General features: G+C 36.5%; 1 protein-coding gene and 1 long non-coding RNA gene across 2 annotated transcripts; both read right to left on the reverse strand.

The window, feature by feature from the left end:
• Window positions 1-459: 459 nt before the first annotated feature.
• On the reverse strand, window positions 460-13195 carry LOC120139358 (patatin-like protein 1). Its single transcript, XM_039154606.1, has 5 exons — window positions 13070-13195; window positions 12796-12983; window positions 12545-12719; window positions 12315-12475; window positions 460-694 (listed from the first exon to the last, which is right to left on the reverse strand). Exons 1-5 carry the CDS (start codon window positions 13193-13195, stop codon window positions 607-609), a joined length of 738 nt encoding a protein of 245 aa, XP_039010537.1. The 3' UTR covers window positions 460-606.
• A 1096-nt stretch (window positions 13196-14291) lies between these two features.
• On the reverse strand, window positions 14292-14846 carry LOC120139339. Its single transcript, XR_005517624.1, has 3 exons — window positions 14765-14846; window positions 14545-14592; window positions 14292-14449 (listed from the first exon to the last, which is right to left on the reverse strand). It is a non-coding gene; the product is annotated as an uncharacterized LOC120139339 (long non-coding RNA).
• Between the last annotated feature and the right edge of the window lie 2490 nt (window positions 14847-17336).

Consider the following 17336-nt stretch of genomic DNA (forward strand, 5'->3'; position numbering starts at 1 on the left):
AATTAAGCTTATTAAAAATTGTGGCACACGAAAATTTGCGATATAAGAGTATAAAATAAGTCTCAGTATTACTTATTGTATAATATCATGTAAATTAATTAATGTAAAATTACGTATTATATATATATAATTAAAAATTATAATAAAATTTATCGATCCAATTTTAATTCGATGGATATGATTATTAATTCAATATTTAAAATGACGCTAATTTAAAATCACATAAACACCTTTTGTCTTTTTAATTTAGGAGTTCGGGTAATTTAAACACATTTATGTAATTTTTTTGCTTCATGTCTCATATTTATTAAATGATTAGGGATGGATGGATGTAGAAATTTAAGTTAGGGGTACGAATTTAAAAAGTTATATTAAAAGTTTTAGGGGATACGATAAATCTTCGGTCTATCCTGGATAAAGAAGATAGATGTTTAAAATGGTAATACAGCTTGGATCATAAGGTTATCAATAATTACAAACTAATATATTTACTATATAACATTTCATAAGAATAATTAATATCTGGATTTACACATAAACATCACACGAATGAATTCTTTTCGTAAGTAATCTAAATTCTGTAACAGCAGTAAGTTCCAGAAGCTTTCAGCCAACAGAGGTTGATTTTATTTGAAGCCGCTTTGCAATCTCTGTTTTTCGGAGTCTCCTTTCCTCGGATAACAGTTTCGCGAATCTGCACACAAAAGAACTCTGTATGATAAACTATAGTTTTTCTGACTTAAGTTTTAAGCAAATACTCTCTTTTTTTTTCTTGGGTGAACTATATATTTAGTTACTCATTTATTTATGCAGTTTCATATTTTCTGACATAACTTTTTATATTTTAGTAATGCTGACATGTCACCGTAAGTTAATGTTATATCAGCACGTTACCATGCCAGCAGTTCTATTTATTTTTTAACGATATGTGACCAAAACAAAACAAAACCGGAACGTTAGGCATGATTTTGAAGAAAAAAATAATTGGGTGATCAGAACAGAATTGCGAGAATAGATGTATGACTAAACATGTAGTTAGCCTTGTTTTTAAAAGATAAAGGACCTTGAGAGAGCTTCTTCATTGGTTCCTTCATCGTGAACAGATTCGAAAATCCCAGTGTCAAGATTCATTTTTTGTGCAATAGCTTTTCACCAATCTCCACAAGGTTCCTCATGTTCTTTTTAGTAGCTTTATCAGTTGATGATGCATCCCCACTTAAGTTATCATCCTACGAAAGGAACACATTCCAAGTTCAAAACATGTTGTTCCAAACTGTGTTTTGTGATTAAAAAAAAGGTACCTGAATCCGAAGGTAGTTTTTCTCAGATTTAATTGAGCTGAAAATCATTGACATATGAAGATCAACTGTAACCATCCGGAAATTTGAAAATATTATTTAAATGAAATTTGAGGTTTTCATTTTGTAAATTGGTAAATTTTGAGGACTAAATTGAAAATTTTTAAAATTTGTAACTTGTTTTAGAGTTAAAGAAAATTCAAAGATCAAGCCCTGAATTTACTCCTGAAGTGTCGACAGGCTCTGGTTATTTAGACGTGCAATTGGTTTATGCAGAAACCAATTGCTCAAATTTCTTCTTTTTTTTCACATAACTTCCAAACCCGATTCCGAGGCCATCCGACCTCCGATCGTCGTTTTGAAACCACCATCGTGTTCGTCATCGAGCGAGGAACAAACACCTTAAATTAATTGAAGTGAAACACTGCCAAACGCCGTGAATTTCAAGTCAAAATCTCGACTTTTTTAGCTCAATTGCCGAGAAAATCTTAAATTCATCGCTGATCGTTGCTCCGTTTACGACACCTCCCGCACCATCGTGTTCCTTATGCCGTTCCGAGTTCGCCGGTGTCATCCTTGGTCTCCGTCGATGGCGGTGCGTGGGGAGGTGAAGCGGTCAAAGTTTCCGATTTGTTGAAATCGAGCTCTCCGCCATTCAAAAATTTGAACCGAGCTTTGTAAGTATCTCGAAATCGCTCAAAATAATTTTTAGAAATTTTTCTGTAAATTTTCCGACACTTATAGATGCCGCACGCGCCCCCACTGCTCGTGGGGAAGGCAAAAATAATCGGTTTGACCAGTTTTTAAAGGTTTTGACCAGTTCGACCCGACCCGACCGTTGACTCGACCCGTTGACCCTTGACGTTGACCGGTGCTATTTTAGTAATTAATTCGAAATAGGTACTATTTTAGTAATTAATTTAAAAAGGGTGTTATTTTTGTAAAATGGTTGACAGTTTGTTGACCTCCTTTGACCAAAACTTTGACCGACTTTGACCGGGTATTAAACGACCGTTAATCTTTTCCGAGAATACCTATCCTGACATTTTTTTACGTTTCGAATCTGTTTTTGGGGTCCGTTTCACCAAATTCGAATCTGAAAGTCTCCAAATCGTCAGTCAAACCCGTTGACTTTGATTTTGACCATGAATTCAGAATTTTAGAAGGTCATACTTTATGTTTTTCGACATTCTGAATCTGATTCCGAAGTCTGTTATGGCAAATTTTGACCCGAAATCCCTGAATCGATCATGTTAACCCAAAAGGCTTAGTATTTTAATATTTAATTATTTATTTGAGATTTGGTTAAGGAATTGATTCAATAAAATATTTTATAAAGGTACTCGTGTTTCACCTGAGTGAGGATCAGTTAGGTATGGAGTTGTTCGTTCGTCAGATCAGTCCGAACCGCGCACTACAAGAAATACCCGTAGGTTCCGTATATTATTTAAATAAAGATTAAGATTATTTATACTAGGATTCCAATATGGATTTTTTTTCTAATTCGTAGGATCTAGTGCTGCAACAGAGCGTGATCGAAAAACCCAGTACTATGCTTCCTTATCTTATTTCTCATGTTACAGGTGTGTTTTCCGACAGTGTTACATTAGTAATGTTTTAAAATATATATCTGAATATTGCATATCTGATATCTGATTTACTATATATTTCTGATATGATTTCTGGTTACGGTATTTTATACCGATTCTCTGAATATTGATTATCCGATATCTGAATTTCTGTATACTACTGATTTGTCTTTTGATTTTCGTATTTCTGTATATGATTTCCAAATATGAACACTTTTATGTTTTAAAGAATTAAGCATGGTTTTCATTCAAATACATTCATGAACATCTCTATCATTGGGGTGGTATTGTTGAAGGAAGTATATCCGCAGGTTCCTCGGCTTTGTGCTCAGGGCCTTATTTGTTGTGTGGGCTGGGTATATGGTTCTGGGGAACCTACACATTCTGTTGTGATGGGCTGGGGGTAGTGTTCATATTTTTAACGACATAATTGCATAAACTGATTTTACTGTAATATTTTTATCTGTATGTTTTTATATACACTGTATGGAGCACACTGGGCTTTTTAACTCATTCTGTAGTTTTTACCCTTTTTCAGATAACAGCAGATCGTAAACTATCAGATTTGGCATCAAGAGAGATCAACTACTTATTTTGTACGAACTTATATCTCTATATGTTTTTCAGTTATGTTTGGTGACATGTAATTGCTATCGTTTAGGATATATCTGTATTATTAACATTTTGTTCTGTATTATATCTAATGTATTATAAGATGTTTTAAAAAAATCTCTGAATGAGATATGTGACCACTTAGGTTTGGGTCTAAATTACAGACCGGGTCTGGGGGCTACATTTGGTGGTATCAGAGCTTTCGGTTTAAATACTCGGACTGTATATGAGTCCTAAATTTTGGATTTCTAAGAAATAAAAAAAATGTCACCTTATTTTATGATTTAAAAATTTTCTCGAGATCCCTGATGCTAATCTGACATATGTTTCAAATTCTTTCTATAGAGCCTTATAGATCCAACGATGAGTGCTGCTAGAGGTCGTAGGACAGGACGTAGACGTGGTCGAGGGCGAGTTGCTCGACTTTCTGTTACGATTGACGATCAGATGTCTCCACGTGATCCTCCTATTCCGCAAGTAGATCCGACCCTTTCTCATGATGACCAGTTTACTCCTGTGAGAGATCCTTCCGTCACTGGAGATGAGGATACTGACATGAACGAAGATGCCATTAATAGAGCTATATTCTGCATGTTTCAGAGAGCTGCCAGAGCCCCTAGTAATATGACTGCGATTGAGATTTCAAATTCTCTGGTTGCTGCTGGTGTAGTTCCATTCGAGGGTATTATTGGTGGACCTACGACAGACGCTGAGTATTGGCTAAAGGACACAGAGAGGATTATGGATGAGATGGACCTCAGACCTGAACAGAAGTTGAAGGGGGCCCTAACTATGTTGAAGAAAGAGAGCTTCATATGGTGGCAATCAATTTCTGGTAGTATTCTGAGAAACCAGTTAACATGGGATCTTTTCAAGACGCGCTTCCAGAGTCGCTACATCGGAGAGAGATACCTGCAGGAATGACGTTAGGAGTTTCAGAATCTGGAGCAGGGTAGCATGTCTGTTATGGACTACGAGGATGAGTTCATCCGATTGAGCCGTTATGCTCCTGGACTTGTTGACACTGAGACAGATCGATGCTTGAGGTTCGAGAATGAACTCAGGTATGAGATCAGGAGTCGAGTCGCTACCCACCAAGAGAGGAATTTTGATGCCTTGGTTAAGATAGCCAAGACTGCTGAGGAAATAGAGCGACTGGGTATGGAGCACAAGAGAGATAGTGATCGAGCTCAAACCTGATTCAGGAGGCCTTCTGGTTCTGTTGATTCTTCTGCATATCCTAGCAAGAGAGGCAGGGGTAAATCTTTTCAGAGAGGCGGTGCGAGTGCCATGCCTATAGCATCCGGTTCTTCAACTGTTTAGTCTTCTAGATCTGTTGATTCTTCCGGGTTACAGCCATATAATTATTGTGGAAAACCTCATCCTGGGGAATGCAGAAAAAACTTTGGTACATGTTTTAAATGTGGTTCTGGTGACCATTTTATAAGGGATTGTCCAGTATCAGTTACTACAGTTCAGACACTAGCTCGTATTCCTGCTCGTTCTCATAGTACAGTCCAGACTCCAGCATAGGGTCGTACTTAGGAGAGAGCACCTGGATCGGCCAGCATAGGCCGAGCATCTCAGAGTAGGGGTCCAGCCAGATCTGAGGCCATACAGCCTGCATTGGTTTACACTGCCAGACTTCGACAAGATCGTGATGGGCCTAATGTGACTGCAGGTACTTATACTATTCATTCAGTTCTCTACTTTGCATTGTTTGATAGTGGCTCTACCAATTCCTATGTATCGCATTCTATTTCTGAGTGTCTAAATATTCCTGTTAAGAATATTGAGCATTCGGTGATAGTTCAAAGTCCCTTAGGCAAGTCCATTATGTTGGATCATATTTTTAGACAGTGCCCTATAGAGATCAATGGGGAAATTTTTTCGGCTGACCTGATGGAGTTACCTTTGGAAGAGTTTGATTTGATTCTCGATGTAGATTGGTTGGACAAACATCGAGTAAATATTGATTTTGAGACCAAGAGAGTTGTTCTGAATACCCCAGATAATCGAAAAATTGTAATGATCGGGGAACGCCATGGATTTCTGACGAATGTTGTGTCTGCTTTGGTAGCTGAGAAGATGATCAGGAAAGGTTCCGAGGCGTTTCTTGCTTATATATTGGATACTAGGAGTTCTCAATCTGATATTGAAGGCATCCGGATTGTTAAGGAATTTCCCGATGTTTTTCCCGATGAGTTGCCTGGATTACCTCTTGATAGAAAAGTTGAGTTTGAAATTGAAGTCTATTCTGGTTCCACTCCGGTTTCAATGGCTCCTTATCGTATGGCCCCAAAGGAGCTTAAAGAACTAAAAGTCCAACTTCAGGAGTTGTTGGTTAGGGGATTTATCCGACCCAGTGTATCACCGTGGGGAGCCATAGTTCTCTTTGTCAAGAAGAAAGATGGGATATTGAGACTTTGTATTGATTATAGGAAACTGAACAAGCTCACGGTTAAAAACAAATATCCTCTGCCCAGGATCGATGATCTATTTGACCAATTTCGAGGGGCTTCTATCTTTTCAAAAATAGACTTGAGGTCTGGTTATTATCAACTCAAAGTGAAAGACTCAGATATTTCGAAGACTCCTTTCCGTACTCGGTATGGGCATTATGAGTTTTTAGTGATGTCATTCGGGTTAAGAAATACCCCTACTGCTTTTATGGATCTGATGCATAGGGTGTTTCGACCTTATTTGGACCAGTTTGTAGTTGTGTTCATTGATGACATACTGGTGTATTCTAGAAGTGAAGCAGAACATGAGGAGTATTTAAGGATTGTTCTACAGACTCTAAGGGAGAATAAGCTATACGCTAAGTTGAGCAAGTGCGAGTTTTGGCTCAGCGAAGTGACTTTTCTTGGACATATCGTTTCTGCTAATGGTATTCAGGTGGATCCAAGCAAAGTGGAGGCTATTCTGAACTGGAAGCAACCCAGGAACATTTCTGAGATCCGTAGTTTCTTGGGCTTAGCTGGTTACTACCGTCATTTCGTTGAGAGGTTCTCCCTTATTGCAGCTCCTCTGACGAAACTATTGAGGAAAGATGTTCCATTTGTCTGGTCTGGGAACCAACAAGCTAGCTTTGAGAAATTGAAGACTGTTCTAACTCAAGCCCTAGTGCTAATTCAGTCTGAATCTGGGAAAGATTTTTCTGTCTACAATGATGCTTCTCACTCTGGATTAGGATGTGTTTTGATGCAAGATGGGAAAGTTGTCGCTTATGCTTCGCGTCAGTTAAAGCGGCATGAGCGTAACTATCCTATTCACGATCTGGAGTTAGCTGCCGTGGTTTTTTCTTTAAAGATATGGAGACACTATCTATACAGAGAAAAGTGTTATATGTATATTAATCATAAGAGTCTGAAGTATTTGCTTACTTAGAAAGAATTAAATTTGAGACAGCATCGCTGGTTGGAGCTTTTAAAGGGCTATGATTTAGAGATAGAATATCATCCAGGAAAAGATAATGTAGTGACAGACGCCTTGAGCCGTAAGACGATATCAGATCTCAGAGCCTTATTCACTAACTTGAGTTTATTTGATGATAACAATCTATTAGCAGAGTTGCAGGATAAACCCACTTTGGCCAAGGAGATTAAGGCCAAACAACTTTTGGATAGCTCATTGCTTCCCATTATTGAACAAGTTAAGCAGGGAACGGGTTCAGAGTATACTGTGAATCACGATGGTATTTTGTGTTTTCACGGTCGTTACTGTGTACCTAAAGATGATGAGTTGAGACGGGTTATTCTTCAGGAGGCTCATAGTAGTCCTTATGCTATGCATCCTGGCGGGGACAAAATGTACAATAATCTCAAAGAGCGCTACTTCTGGACTGGTATGAAAAAGAATATTTCAGATTTTGTGGTGAGGTGTTTGACTTGTCAGCAGGTTAAGACGGAACACCAACATCCATCTAGATTGTTACAGTCAATTAAGATTCCTGAGTGGAAATGGGAGCGCATTACAATGGACTTCGTTATTGGTCTTCCTCTGACTCCTTCCAAAAAAGATTCTATTTGGGTGATTGTTGATAGACTCACCAAGTCAGTGCACTTTATTCCTATCCGAGTTAATTATTCTCTGGACAAACTGGTTAAGTTGTACATTTCTGAGATTGTTAGACTTCATGGTGTACCGTTGTCTATCATATCTGATAGAGATCCGAGGTTCACTTCCAGGTTCTGTAAAGCTTTGCACGAGGCTATGGGTACTCGTTTGAATTTCAATACAGTTTTTCATCCTCAGACTGTGAACATTCTGAACGAGTTATTCAAGTGTTGGAGGATATGTTACAGGGTTGTGTGATTGATTTTCGTGGTAGCTGGGAAGATTTCTTGTCGTTAGTTGAGTTTGCTTACAATAAAAGTTATCAGGCGAGTATTCGCATGGCACCGTACGAGGCTCTGTATGGACGTAGATGTCGTACTCCTATATGTTGGACAGAGTTGCATGATAGAAAAACTTTGGGTCCAGAATTGGTTCGAGAGACTGAAGATATTGTCAGATTGATCCGTGATCGCTTAAAAGAGGCATTTAATAGGCAGAAATCATACGCAGATAAGCGATGTAAGGATATCGAGTTCGAGGTTGGGGATCAGGTTTTTCTCAAGGTATCCCCATGGAAGAAGGTATTGAGATTTGGGCGTAAGGGTAAACTGAGTCCGCAATTTATTGGGTCGTATCATATTTTGAAGAAAGTTGGACCTGTTGCTTATCAGCTTGAGTTGCCTCCCCAGCTCAGTCGTATTCATGATGTTTTTCATGTGTCTATGTTGAGGCGATATCGTCCAGATCCAATCACATCATTCAGGTTGACGAGGTAGAACTGAGACCTGATTTATCATATGAGGAGGAGCCTGTTCAGGTTTTAGAGAGGGATGAGTGAGTTCTTCGGAATAGGCGTATTCCAATGGTCAAAGTTCAGTGGAGTAATCGTAGCCCATCAGAAGCTACTTGGGAGACATTGGAGTCAATGGAGGTTCAATTTCCGCATCTATTTTCATAAGGTAAATTTTGAGGACAAAATTTCTTGTAGAGGGGGAGAATTGTAACAACCCGAAAGTTTGAAAATATTATTTAAATGAAATTTGAGGTTTTAATTTTGTAAATTGGTAAATTTTGGGGATTAAAACTTGTAGCCTATTTTAGAGTTAAAGAAAATTCAAGGATCAAGCCCTGAATTTACCCCTGAAGTGTCGGCAGGCTCTGGTCATTTAGACGTGCAATTGGTTTCTACAGAAACCAATTGCTCAAATTTCTTCTTTTTTTTCACACAACTTCCAAACCCGATTCCGACGCCATCCGACCTCGGATCGTCGTTTTGAAACCACCATCGTGTTTATCATCGAGCGTGGAACAAACACCTTAAATTAATTGAAGTGAAATGCTGCCAAACGCCGTGAATTTCAAGTCAAAGTCTCGACTTTTTTTAGTTCAATAGCCGAGAAAATCTTAAATTCATCGTCGATCGTTGCTCCGTTTACGACACCTCCCGCACCATCGTGTTCCTTGTGCCGTTCCGAGTCCGCCGGTGTCATCCTTGGTCTTCGTTGACGGCGGCGCGTGGGGAGGTGAAGCGGTCAAAGTTTCCGATTTGTTGAAATCGAGCTCTCCGTCGTTCAAAAATTTGAACCGAGCTTTGTAAGTATCTCGAAATCGCTCAAAATAATTTTTAAAAAATTTTCTGTAAATTTTTCGACACTTATAGACGTCGCACGTGCCCCCACATGCCGTCATTGCGCGTGGGGAAGGCAAAAATAACCGGTTTGACCGGTTTTTAAAGGTTTTGATCGGTTTGACCAGTTCTGACCCGACCCGACCGTTGACCCGACCCGTTGACCGACCCGACCGTTGACCCGACCCGTTGACCGTTGACCGTTGACCGGTGCTATTTTAGTAATTAATTCGAAATAGGTGCTATTTTAGTAATTAATTTAAAAAGGATGATATTTCTGTAAAATGATTGACAGTTTGTTGACCTGCTTTGACCAGAACTTTGACCGGCTATTAAACGGCCGTTAATCTTTTTCGAGAATAGCTATCCTGACATTTTTTGACGTCCTGAATCTGTTTTTGGGGTCCGTTTCACCAAATTCGAATTTGAAAGTCTCCAAATCGTCATTCAAACCCGTTGACTTTGATTTTGACCAAGAATTCAGAATTTCAGAAGGTCATACTTTATGTTTTTCGACGTTCTGAATCTGATTCCGAAGTCCGTTTTGGCAAATTTTGACCCGAAATCCCTGAATCGAGCATGTAAACCCAAAAGGCTTAGTATTTTAATATTTTAATTATTTATTTGAGATTTGGTTAAGGAATTGATTCAATAAAATATTTTATAAAGGTACTCGTATTTCACCTGAGCGAGGATCAGTTAGGTCTGGAGTTGTTCGTTCGTCAGATCAGTCCGAACCGCGTACTACAAGAAATACACGTAGGTTCCGTATATTATTTAAATAAAGATTAAGATTATTTATACTAGGATTCCAATATGGATTTTTTTCTAATTCGTAGGATCTAGCACTGTAACAGAGCGTGATCGACAAACCCAATAATATGCTTCCCTATCTGATTTCTCAGACTGTTACAGGTGTGTTTTCCGACAGTGTTACATTAGTAATGTTTTAAAATATATATCTGAATATTGTGTATCTGATATTGATTTACTGTATATTTCTGATATGATTTCTGGTTATGGTATTTTATATCGATTCTCTTAATACTGATTATCCAATATCTGAATTTCTGTATACTACTGATTTGTCTTCTGATTTTCGTATTTCTGTATATGATTTCCAAATATGAACACTTTTATGTTTTAAAGAATTAATCATGGTTTTCATTCAAATACATTCATGAACATCTCTATCATTGGGGGGTATTGTTGAAGGAAGTATATCCGCAGGTTCCTCGGCTTTGTGCTCAGGGCCTTATTTGTTGTGTGGGCTGGGTGTATGGTTCTGGGGAACCTACACATTCTGTTGTGATGGGCTGGGGGTAGTGTTCATATTTTTAACGACATAATTGCATAAACTGATTTTACTGGAATATTTTTATCAGTATGTTTTTATATACATTGTATGGAGCACACTGGGCTTTTTAGCTCATTCTGTAGTTTTTACCCTTTTTCAGATAGAAGCAAATTGTAAACTATCAGATTTGGCATCAGGAGAGATCAACTACTTATTTTGTACGAACTTATATCTCTATATGTTTTTTCAGTTATGTTTGGTGATATGTAATTGCTATCGTTTTGGATATATCTGTATTATTAACATTTTGTTCTGTATTATATCTAATGTATTATAAGATGTTTTAAAAAAAATCTCTGAATGAGATATGTGACCACTTAGGTTTGGGTCTAAATTACAGACCGGGTCTGGGGGCTACATCAACCATGTCTGCTCCAGCAAAAGTGAAGGCGTCAACTAATGGAGAGCTTCCTTCACTGTAAAGCCAACCCAGAATTCCCCATTTTTCTGCAGTTTTGGCATTGTATTTCTTCTCCATCTTGCTGGTTCCTGTGCCTAGAGAAATTATGATGTAATTCTCATAGTTAAGTGCTCTTTTCACTGTAACTCCATGTTCTTGGTCATCTGGGAACGCTAACCCTGTTGGCTTCAATGCTAAAAGTGCATACAAAATGCAAGGCGCCTCTAATTTAGATACCAGAAGAATTTATAATCTATAATATAAATCAGAAATGCATAATGTCAAAAAAAATGGCTTTGTTGAAGGCAAATTGGCCTAATAAGCCAAGTGGGTAAAAGAATTATCCCATTAAGTTAATCCGGGTTTTAATTTGGGGTCTACACATGATGAGTTTACCCAGATAATTTTTTTTGTTCAAACTCGTCACGTCGACATGACAAGTTCCAAAAATATAATTATTTTATTAGAGAATTCGTTAGGTCATGGTGACAAGTTTTAATAAAAAAATATATTTTATTTGCACTCATCATGCACACGTGACGAATTTCAAGTCACTGTAGTAAATGTCGGATATCCCAAATTAATTTTAGAAATAGCCTAATCAACCAATTTTTTTATCCGTTTGGCCTATTGGCCAATTTTATCGACAAATAAGGCAAACGGAAAAAAATTAAGGAAATATAGATGTTGGAAAACTAATTTGGGATCTAGATCATTTGCTACTTGTGAAGAGTTCTATAAAATATAACAAATAATTGAAACTCTTCATGACCTCATGACAAGTTCATATAAATTTCATCCATACTACATGAGAAGTTATATGTTTTTAAGATATTTTATGAAACTCGTCATGAGGGCGTACCGAGTTTCACCTGTACTATAGCAAATGGTTTAGATCTCAAAATAAATTTTTAACACATGTATTTTTTAAAATTTTTGTTTCCTGACCATAATATTTGCAAAATTTATTATTGAAAAAATTGAAACACGAACAAGATCCTTTTATGCCTCATTAAATAGTAATTTTAATCATTTCAAAAAAAATAGTTATTTTAATCTTTATCTTTTTTAGAGTATTTGTCCCCAGACGTTTTCTTTTGGGATAAAAGGGACTCTCTACACATATGGATGTTTGTTAACTAGCCATTAACGCAACAAAAATATGGGCTTTTTACCCTAAAATATAAATGTTATGAGTCCAAATGATCTAAAAAAGAATATGGTCAAATGATTAATTGATCAAACATTACGAGTCTTTGTACTCTAAAATAAAACGTGGAGAGCAAAATACTTTAAAAAAAAGAATGGGAGCCAAATGACGAAAGAGGGATAGTTTTGGCATTATACCAATCAGAAATAAAACAGAACTTACAGGGTTATTTGCAGCAATCCCTCCATAAACAAGATGAAATTCCCTGACAGTTCCTTGAGAATCTTGGGTTTTAAATCTATAATCTGGGAAGTAAGTTGGAGCCGAGCTGTAGCAATACAAATATCGGACAGCAAAGCATCTTTAGAAGTATCCTTCTTTGCCTGCAACATTCCAGAATTAGAACGGTTTTCTCAAGTCTGTGAACATGAAAATGTTAATGGAAATCCCACCTCAAACGTAGTGAAAACAGTGGGTTGAAGCAATTTGATGTCGAATGTGGGTATAACAACAGAGGTTAGAGTTTGGTGAAGCCTTCGATCTCCCAGGACCTTGCATATGGTCTTCCTTAGATACTTCCCATTGTATTTTGGCCTCATTAGACCATTCATCTTCATCGTCATCTTCCTGAACAACAAATACCCATTTTCCATTACAGTGAATGAGAAACAATTCCAATAAAAGGGAGAAAGCGATGCACTACTTGTAGTTGTTCCGAGGAAATATCATGGGGACATGTGTGAGATAAAAGGGAGCAATATCCTCTCCTTTAAAGAGAGGACGTCCATTTTCGTCTGGAGCTGTTAACATGGCTGACATTAGACCCCCTGTGCTAGTTCCTGCAATTACATCGAAATAATCCGCAATCCGAGCATCTTCTCCATCTAGTTCCTGGTAAAAAAAAATAGATGATATGAGAAGAAATTGGAGACCCGAATGCTCGATTCAAATGAAAAATCGATGACCAGTCAACGTACCTTTAACTTGTGTTCGAGGAAACTCAAGATAGTTGCAGGTATAATACCCCTAATTCCTCCACCGTCAATGCTTAAAACAGTGATTTTTTGACCATAAGTTGTTGGCATAACGTTGAAGGCTTCCATGGTGAATGTAACAATGGCCAGGCTGTGGTTTTGATTAAATAGCTTCTCTCACCATGTTCGAAAGTTGGGCAAGGTTTGGCCTTGCATTACAATTCAAAGTTTCAAATTAGGCCTTGTATATTCTTGCAAACGCTACTTCTGTGTTATCCTCACAAACGCAATATTTATATATAATTTTTTAATTATACACATAAAAAAAATCATTGAACGAGTAAAAATAATTGTTGAAATTAATAGTAAGAAATAAAAAGATATTTACTGAAAATAATTTTAAAAAATATGATAATTTCAACAGTCTATTTCCACTTATCATCATACGGATAAGAAGAGCATATAATGGTTGATTGCATCCTTAAAACACAACGGCACAACTTTGATTTCGTTTTCCACGTGAATTTGCATTACATAGTGACCGTATCTTTGTTGTCTTTTATCTGTTTCAAGTTTGATTGATGAAATCAAAGGACCACTAATCCCATACCACAATACTCGTTTGTGTTTACATCCAAAATGGAAATATATTGTTTGTTGCAAGCACCTTTCTCTTTTGTTTCTTTTGTGATCTTAAATTTGCCTAAAACCTTATGGAGAATTGAATGGTTGAGAGAAAGCCTAAACATACTAAGCATTAAGCGTCAACCAAGCATTAGAGTGTTTTGTTCACCAATCATTCATAATGAACACCAAACCAAATCTTAGTTTTTTACACTACACAAGCAATATTTTAAGTATTTTTCATTTATTAATATACTTTAAAAAAAAACAATTGGTTGGTAGTGTAGAATAGAAATATGTTATTCTCTTATCATGTAATTAATGCATCATAAATTTCTGATTAAAAAACAAAACAAAAGATATCAAATATATAAAAACCATGGATATATTTCATTTATAAATCATATAAAAATAATGGATTGTTAACTACAGTTGCTATCTATATGGAGTTTCAACCTGAACAAATAGCAAAAAAAACAAATAATTTAGATAATAAAACCCTGAATGGTGTCTTTTTCTAAGGGTGACGTGTGTAAAAGTTAAGGTTCAGACGGAGGACACGGGAAGCGGACGATAACTCGGAAAGGGACGATACCCTGATCTGGTGTCAAGCTTCACATTCGGTCAATATTTCAGCCCCGTCTTCGGTTATTAGAATTGTGTGCTCGAACTGAGCAGACAAGCTCCCATCTTGTGTGACCAACGTCCAATCATCGTCCCATATTACCGGATTAATGCTGCCCATCGTTAGCATCGGTTCTGCAAAATGGGAGAAGCACATGAATGAACGAGTGAATGAATGAATGTTGTTCAACAATCATTTAGAACATAGGTTTAAGGATGAATGGCATTACCAATAGTAAAGGTCTGATTCAAGACCATACGTCCACCTTCATTGTTTCCTGAAATTCAAGCGTAACGCTATTAAGATGTGTGCTTCCAGTAGAAAAGGCTTGTGTATGTGTAAAATCATAGATAATTTAAAAAGGCAAATCTATTACTGAGAAGATCTACAAGTCGAAGACAAGTGAAATCAGTGTAGCTAAGTAAAAAGATTAAGTTTAGCATAATTACTGCAGTGTTGAACAACAGGATCAGCATGAAAAACCCGGCTGACCCCATGCCCAACAAATTACCGGAAAACACCATAACCGAATTTATCTGCATGATCACTTAGGAAAACATAAATTACAAGTGAGCATCAAACAGAGGAGTTACAGTTATATACTATACAAAACTATGCCATCATTTAAATCAGAACAGAATGTATTGAAAGAGATTGCAGGTCTTCAAATATGACAATTGGAGAAAAAGAAATCAATGGTAATGTTCAAGTTTTTACCGTAACAAGACACAACATACTCTACATCAAAACTGAAATATCAAAAATTTAATTTGACTGTACTGGCAAATTCAAGCATCCTTTGAATTTCTCAAATTTTTTTTTACTTTTAAAAACTGACCATAGAACCGTAAAAAGGCGATAGGAAATTCACTAGATGTTTAAAAAAACATGGATAGAAACATGAAGAAAAAAAAAAGCATAATAAACCGAAAATGCAGCATATTACCACAGGATATAAAAACACACTTGTCATAACCATTTTTGAAAACAATTAGGTTTAAAAAACAATTATGACTTTATTTGAAAAAAAATGGGATTTGCACATCCTCCAATGGGAAGGCTATCTCTTCTATTTCTCTCTTATACGAGAAATGTCCCTCTTCTCAACGTTGTCAGAAGTTACAAATAGAATAAAAATTGAATATCGGTAATTTCATAAAATAACTTACTATTTGAAGAAACAAGCATTGCATCATTTGAATAAAAGTGGATTAATTGTCATTTTTATAAAAATAAATTCGACTTATTTCAAGTTTGTTTTGAGGTCAAATGTCGTATCGAATCACACTACTTCGATCAAGCAATGCTTTTCACGTCCATTCTACAATAGAGGGTTCTTGAAAATATTTGAATAAAAAAATAAACATCAAGTGCAAGAGATATATAAAAAAATATTGACAACTGGGCATTATATAAAATAAAATAAATAAATAAGATCGAACAAAATAAAATAAAAATTAATAATATATATACAAGAGTTAAGAAATATTAAATAAATATATACACATATAATATGATATAATATATACACACATAAATAAATAAACATATATAAATATGCATTCATGGGAAAAATGAAAAGAAATAGAAATCAAATTATACAAGAATTAAATTAATTAAAAATAGAATAGTAAGGACCACAATAAAGCTAAATAAAAAATAGGGACTAAGTCATACGAACAAAAATTTCACTAGCATAAATGTAAATAAAACAAGAATCATGGTGCAGAATACGAATCTTATACAATACAGGCAATAGAAACACAAGAAACCCATAAATAGGATTTGGGACTAAAATGAAATAAACCAGAAACATGGAGGGATAAAGAATAAATTTACCTAAAGGCATCCATACAAAATAGTGATCAAAATAAATATTCATAAAGATCATGGTTAGATTCGAATATTATCAATCATGGCATAATGTATAAACTGGTGACTTAAATATAAACATAGAAAGATAAATGCTCAAAACGAGATAACACAAATTCTCATTTAAGTCCAACAGGTGATATTACAAAGCAAAAAGAACCGAAACTGCTATTATCCTATAACTCGGGCACTCGGTCTCCCTTATTGCCAAAACGTCGCCGCATGAAGGTTATGATATAACCCATTTTAAGGGTATTTTGAAAACCTAATTCCATTTTATACTCCCCATGTCTGCTTCCTAAAGAAACAAGGGAGAGAGCTCTATCCAAAACCCTTCCCACACAACCGTGGTAATCCACTCCGGCCACCGTGGGTCGGTGTCAATCGAGGGCTAAGTTAGCCCCAAATAAAATCCTTCATCATCCTTAAACCAAAAACCAAGCCTAAATCCCCTAAAACATAACCCTTCACCTTAGATCTAAAATATATCTCGTGGTTACCTTTGAAAGTTGAAGGTTTTGGCTCGATGGAGATCACGGTTTCGGCCAAGAACTAAGGTAGTCTCTTCTTTGATTTTTTTAATTTCGAGGGGTTCTTAGTTCGAAAGTGGTGGGTTTTCTTTTTGTTCGAAAGCTTCATCTTCTTCTTTTTGGTTCAAAAAATACCTTTTTGTTCGAATATGGTTTTTTTTGTTCAGTTTCTCCCTTCGAGAAAAAAAGTTTGCTTGCTGATTTATTGTTGCTTATTGGGTGGAAATCATGAGACCTATCGATAGGGGCATCATTTTCCTAGATTTATCGGGATTTAGGATTTTTAATGGGGTTTTGGGATTTGGTGAGATTTTAGACTGACTGGGTGGTTTTCTGTCACTGTTTGGGTCTGTTGCTGATGACGACGGCAGTGTGGAGCTCCAGTAGTGGCTCACGTGATGAGGATAACAGAAGGTTGGCGCGTGTATCACATGTGTGCCATCAAACGGTCAGATTTTGATGCTGGCAACAACTGTTTATATTTGTTAGGGTAAAACCCTAAATTCTAGGGGATATAACCGTTGATCTCCCTCCAGATCTAACGGTGGAGATTAGTGTCAACTAGAGATAATGGTGAAAAACCTAACTGTTTGGGTCTGCAGGCTTAGTTCTGAGCCTG

The sequence above is a fragment of the Hibiscus syriacus genome, unplaced genomic scaffold (genome assembly GCF_006381635.1).
Source record: "Hibiscus syriacus cultivar Baekdansim isolate YM2019G1 unplaced genomic scaffold, ASM638163v2 tig00110744_pilon, whole genome shotgun sequence".
NCBI lineage: Eukaryota > Viridiplantae > Streptophyta > Magnoliopsida > Malvales > Malvaceae > Hibiscus > Hibiscus syriacus.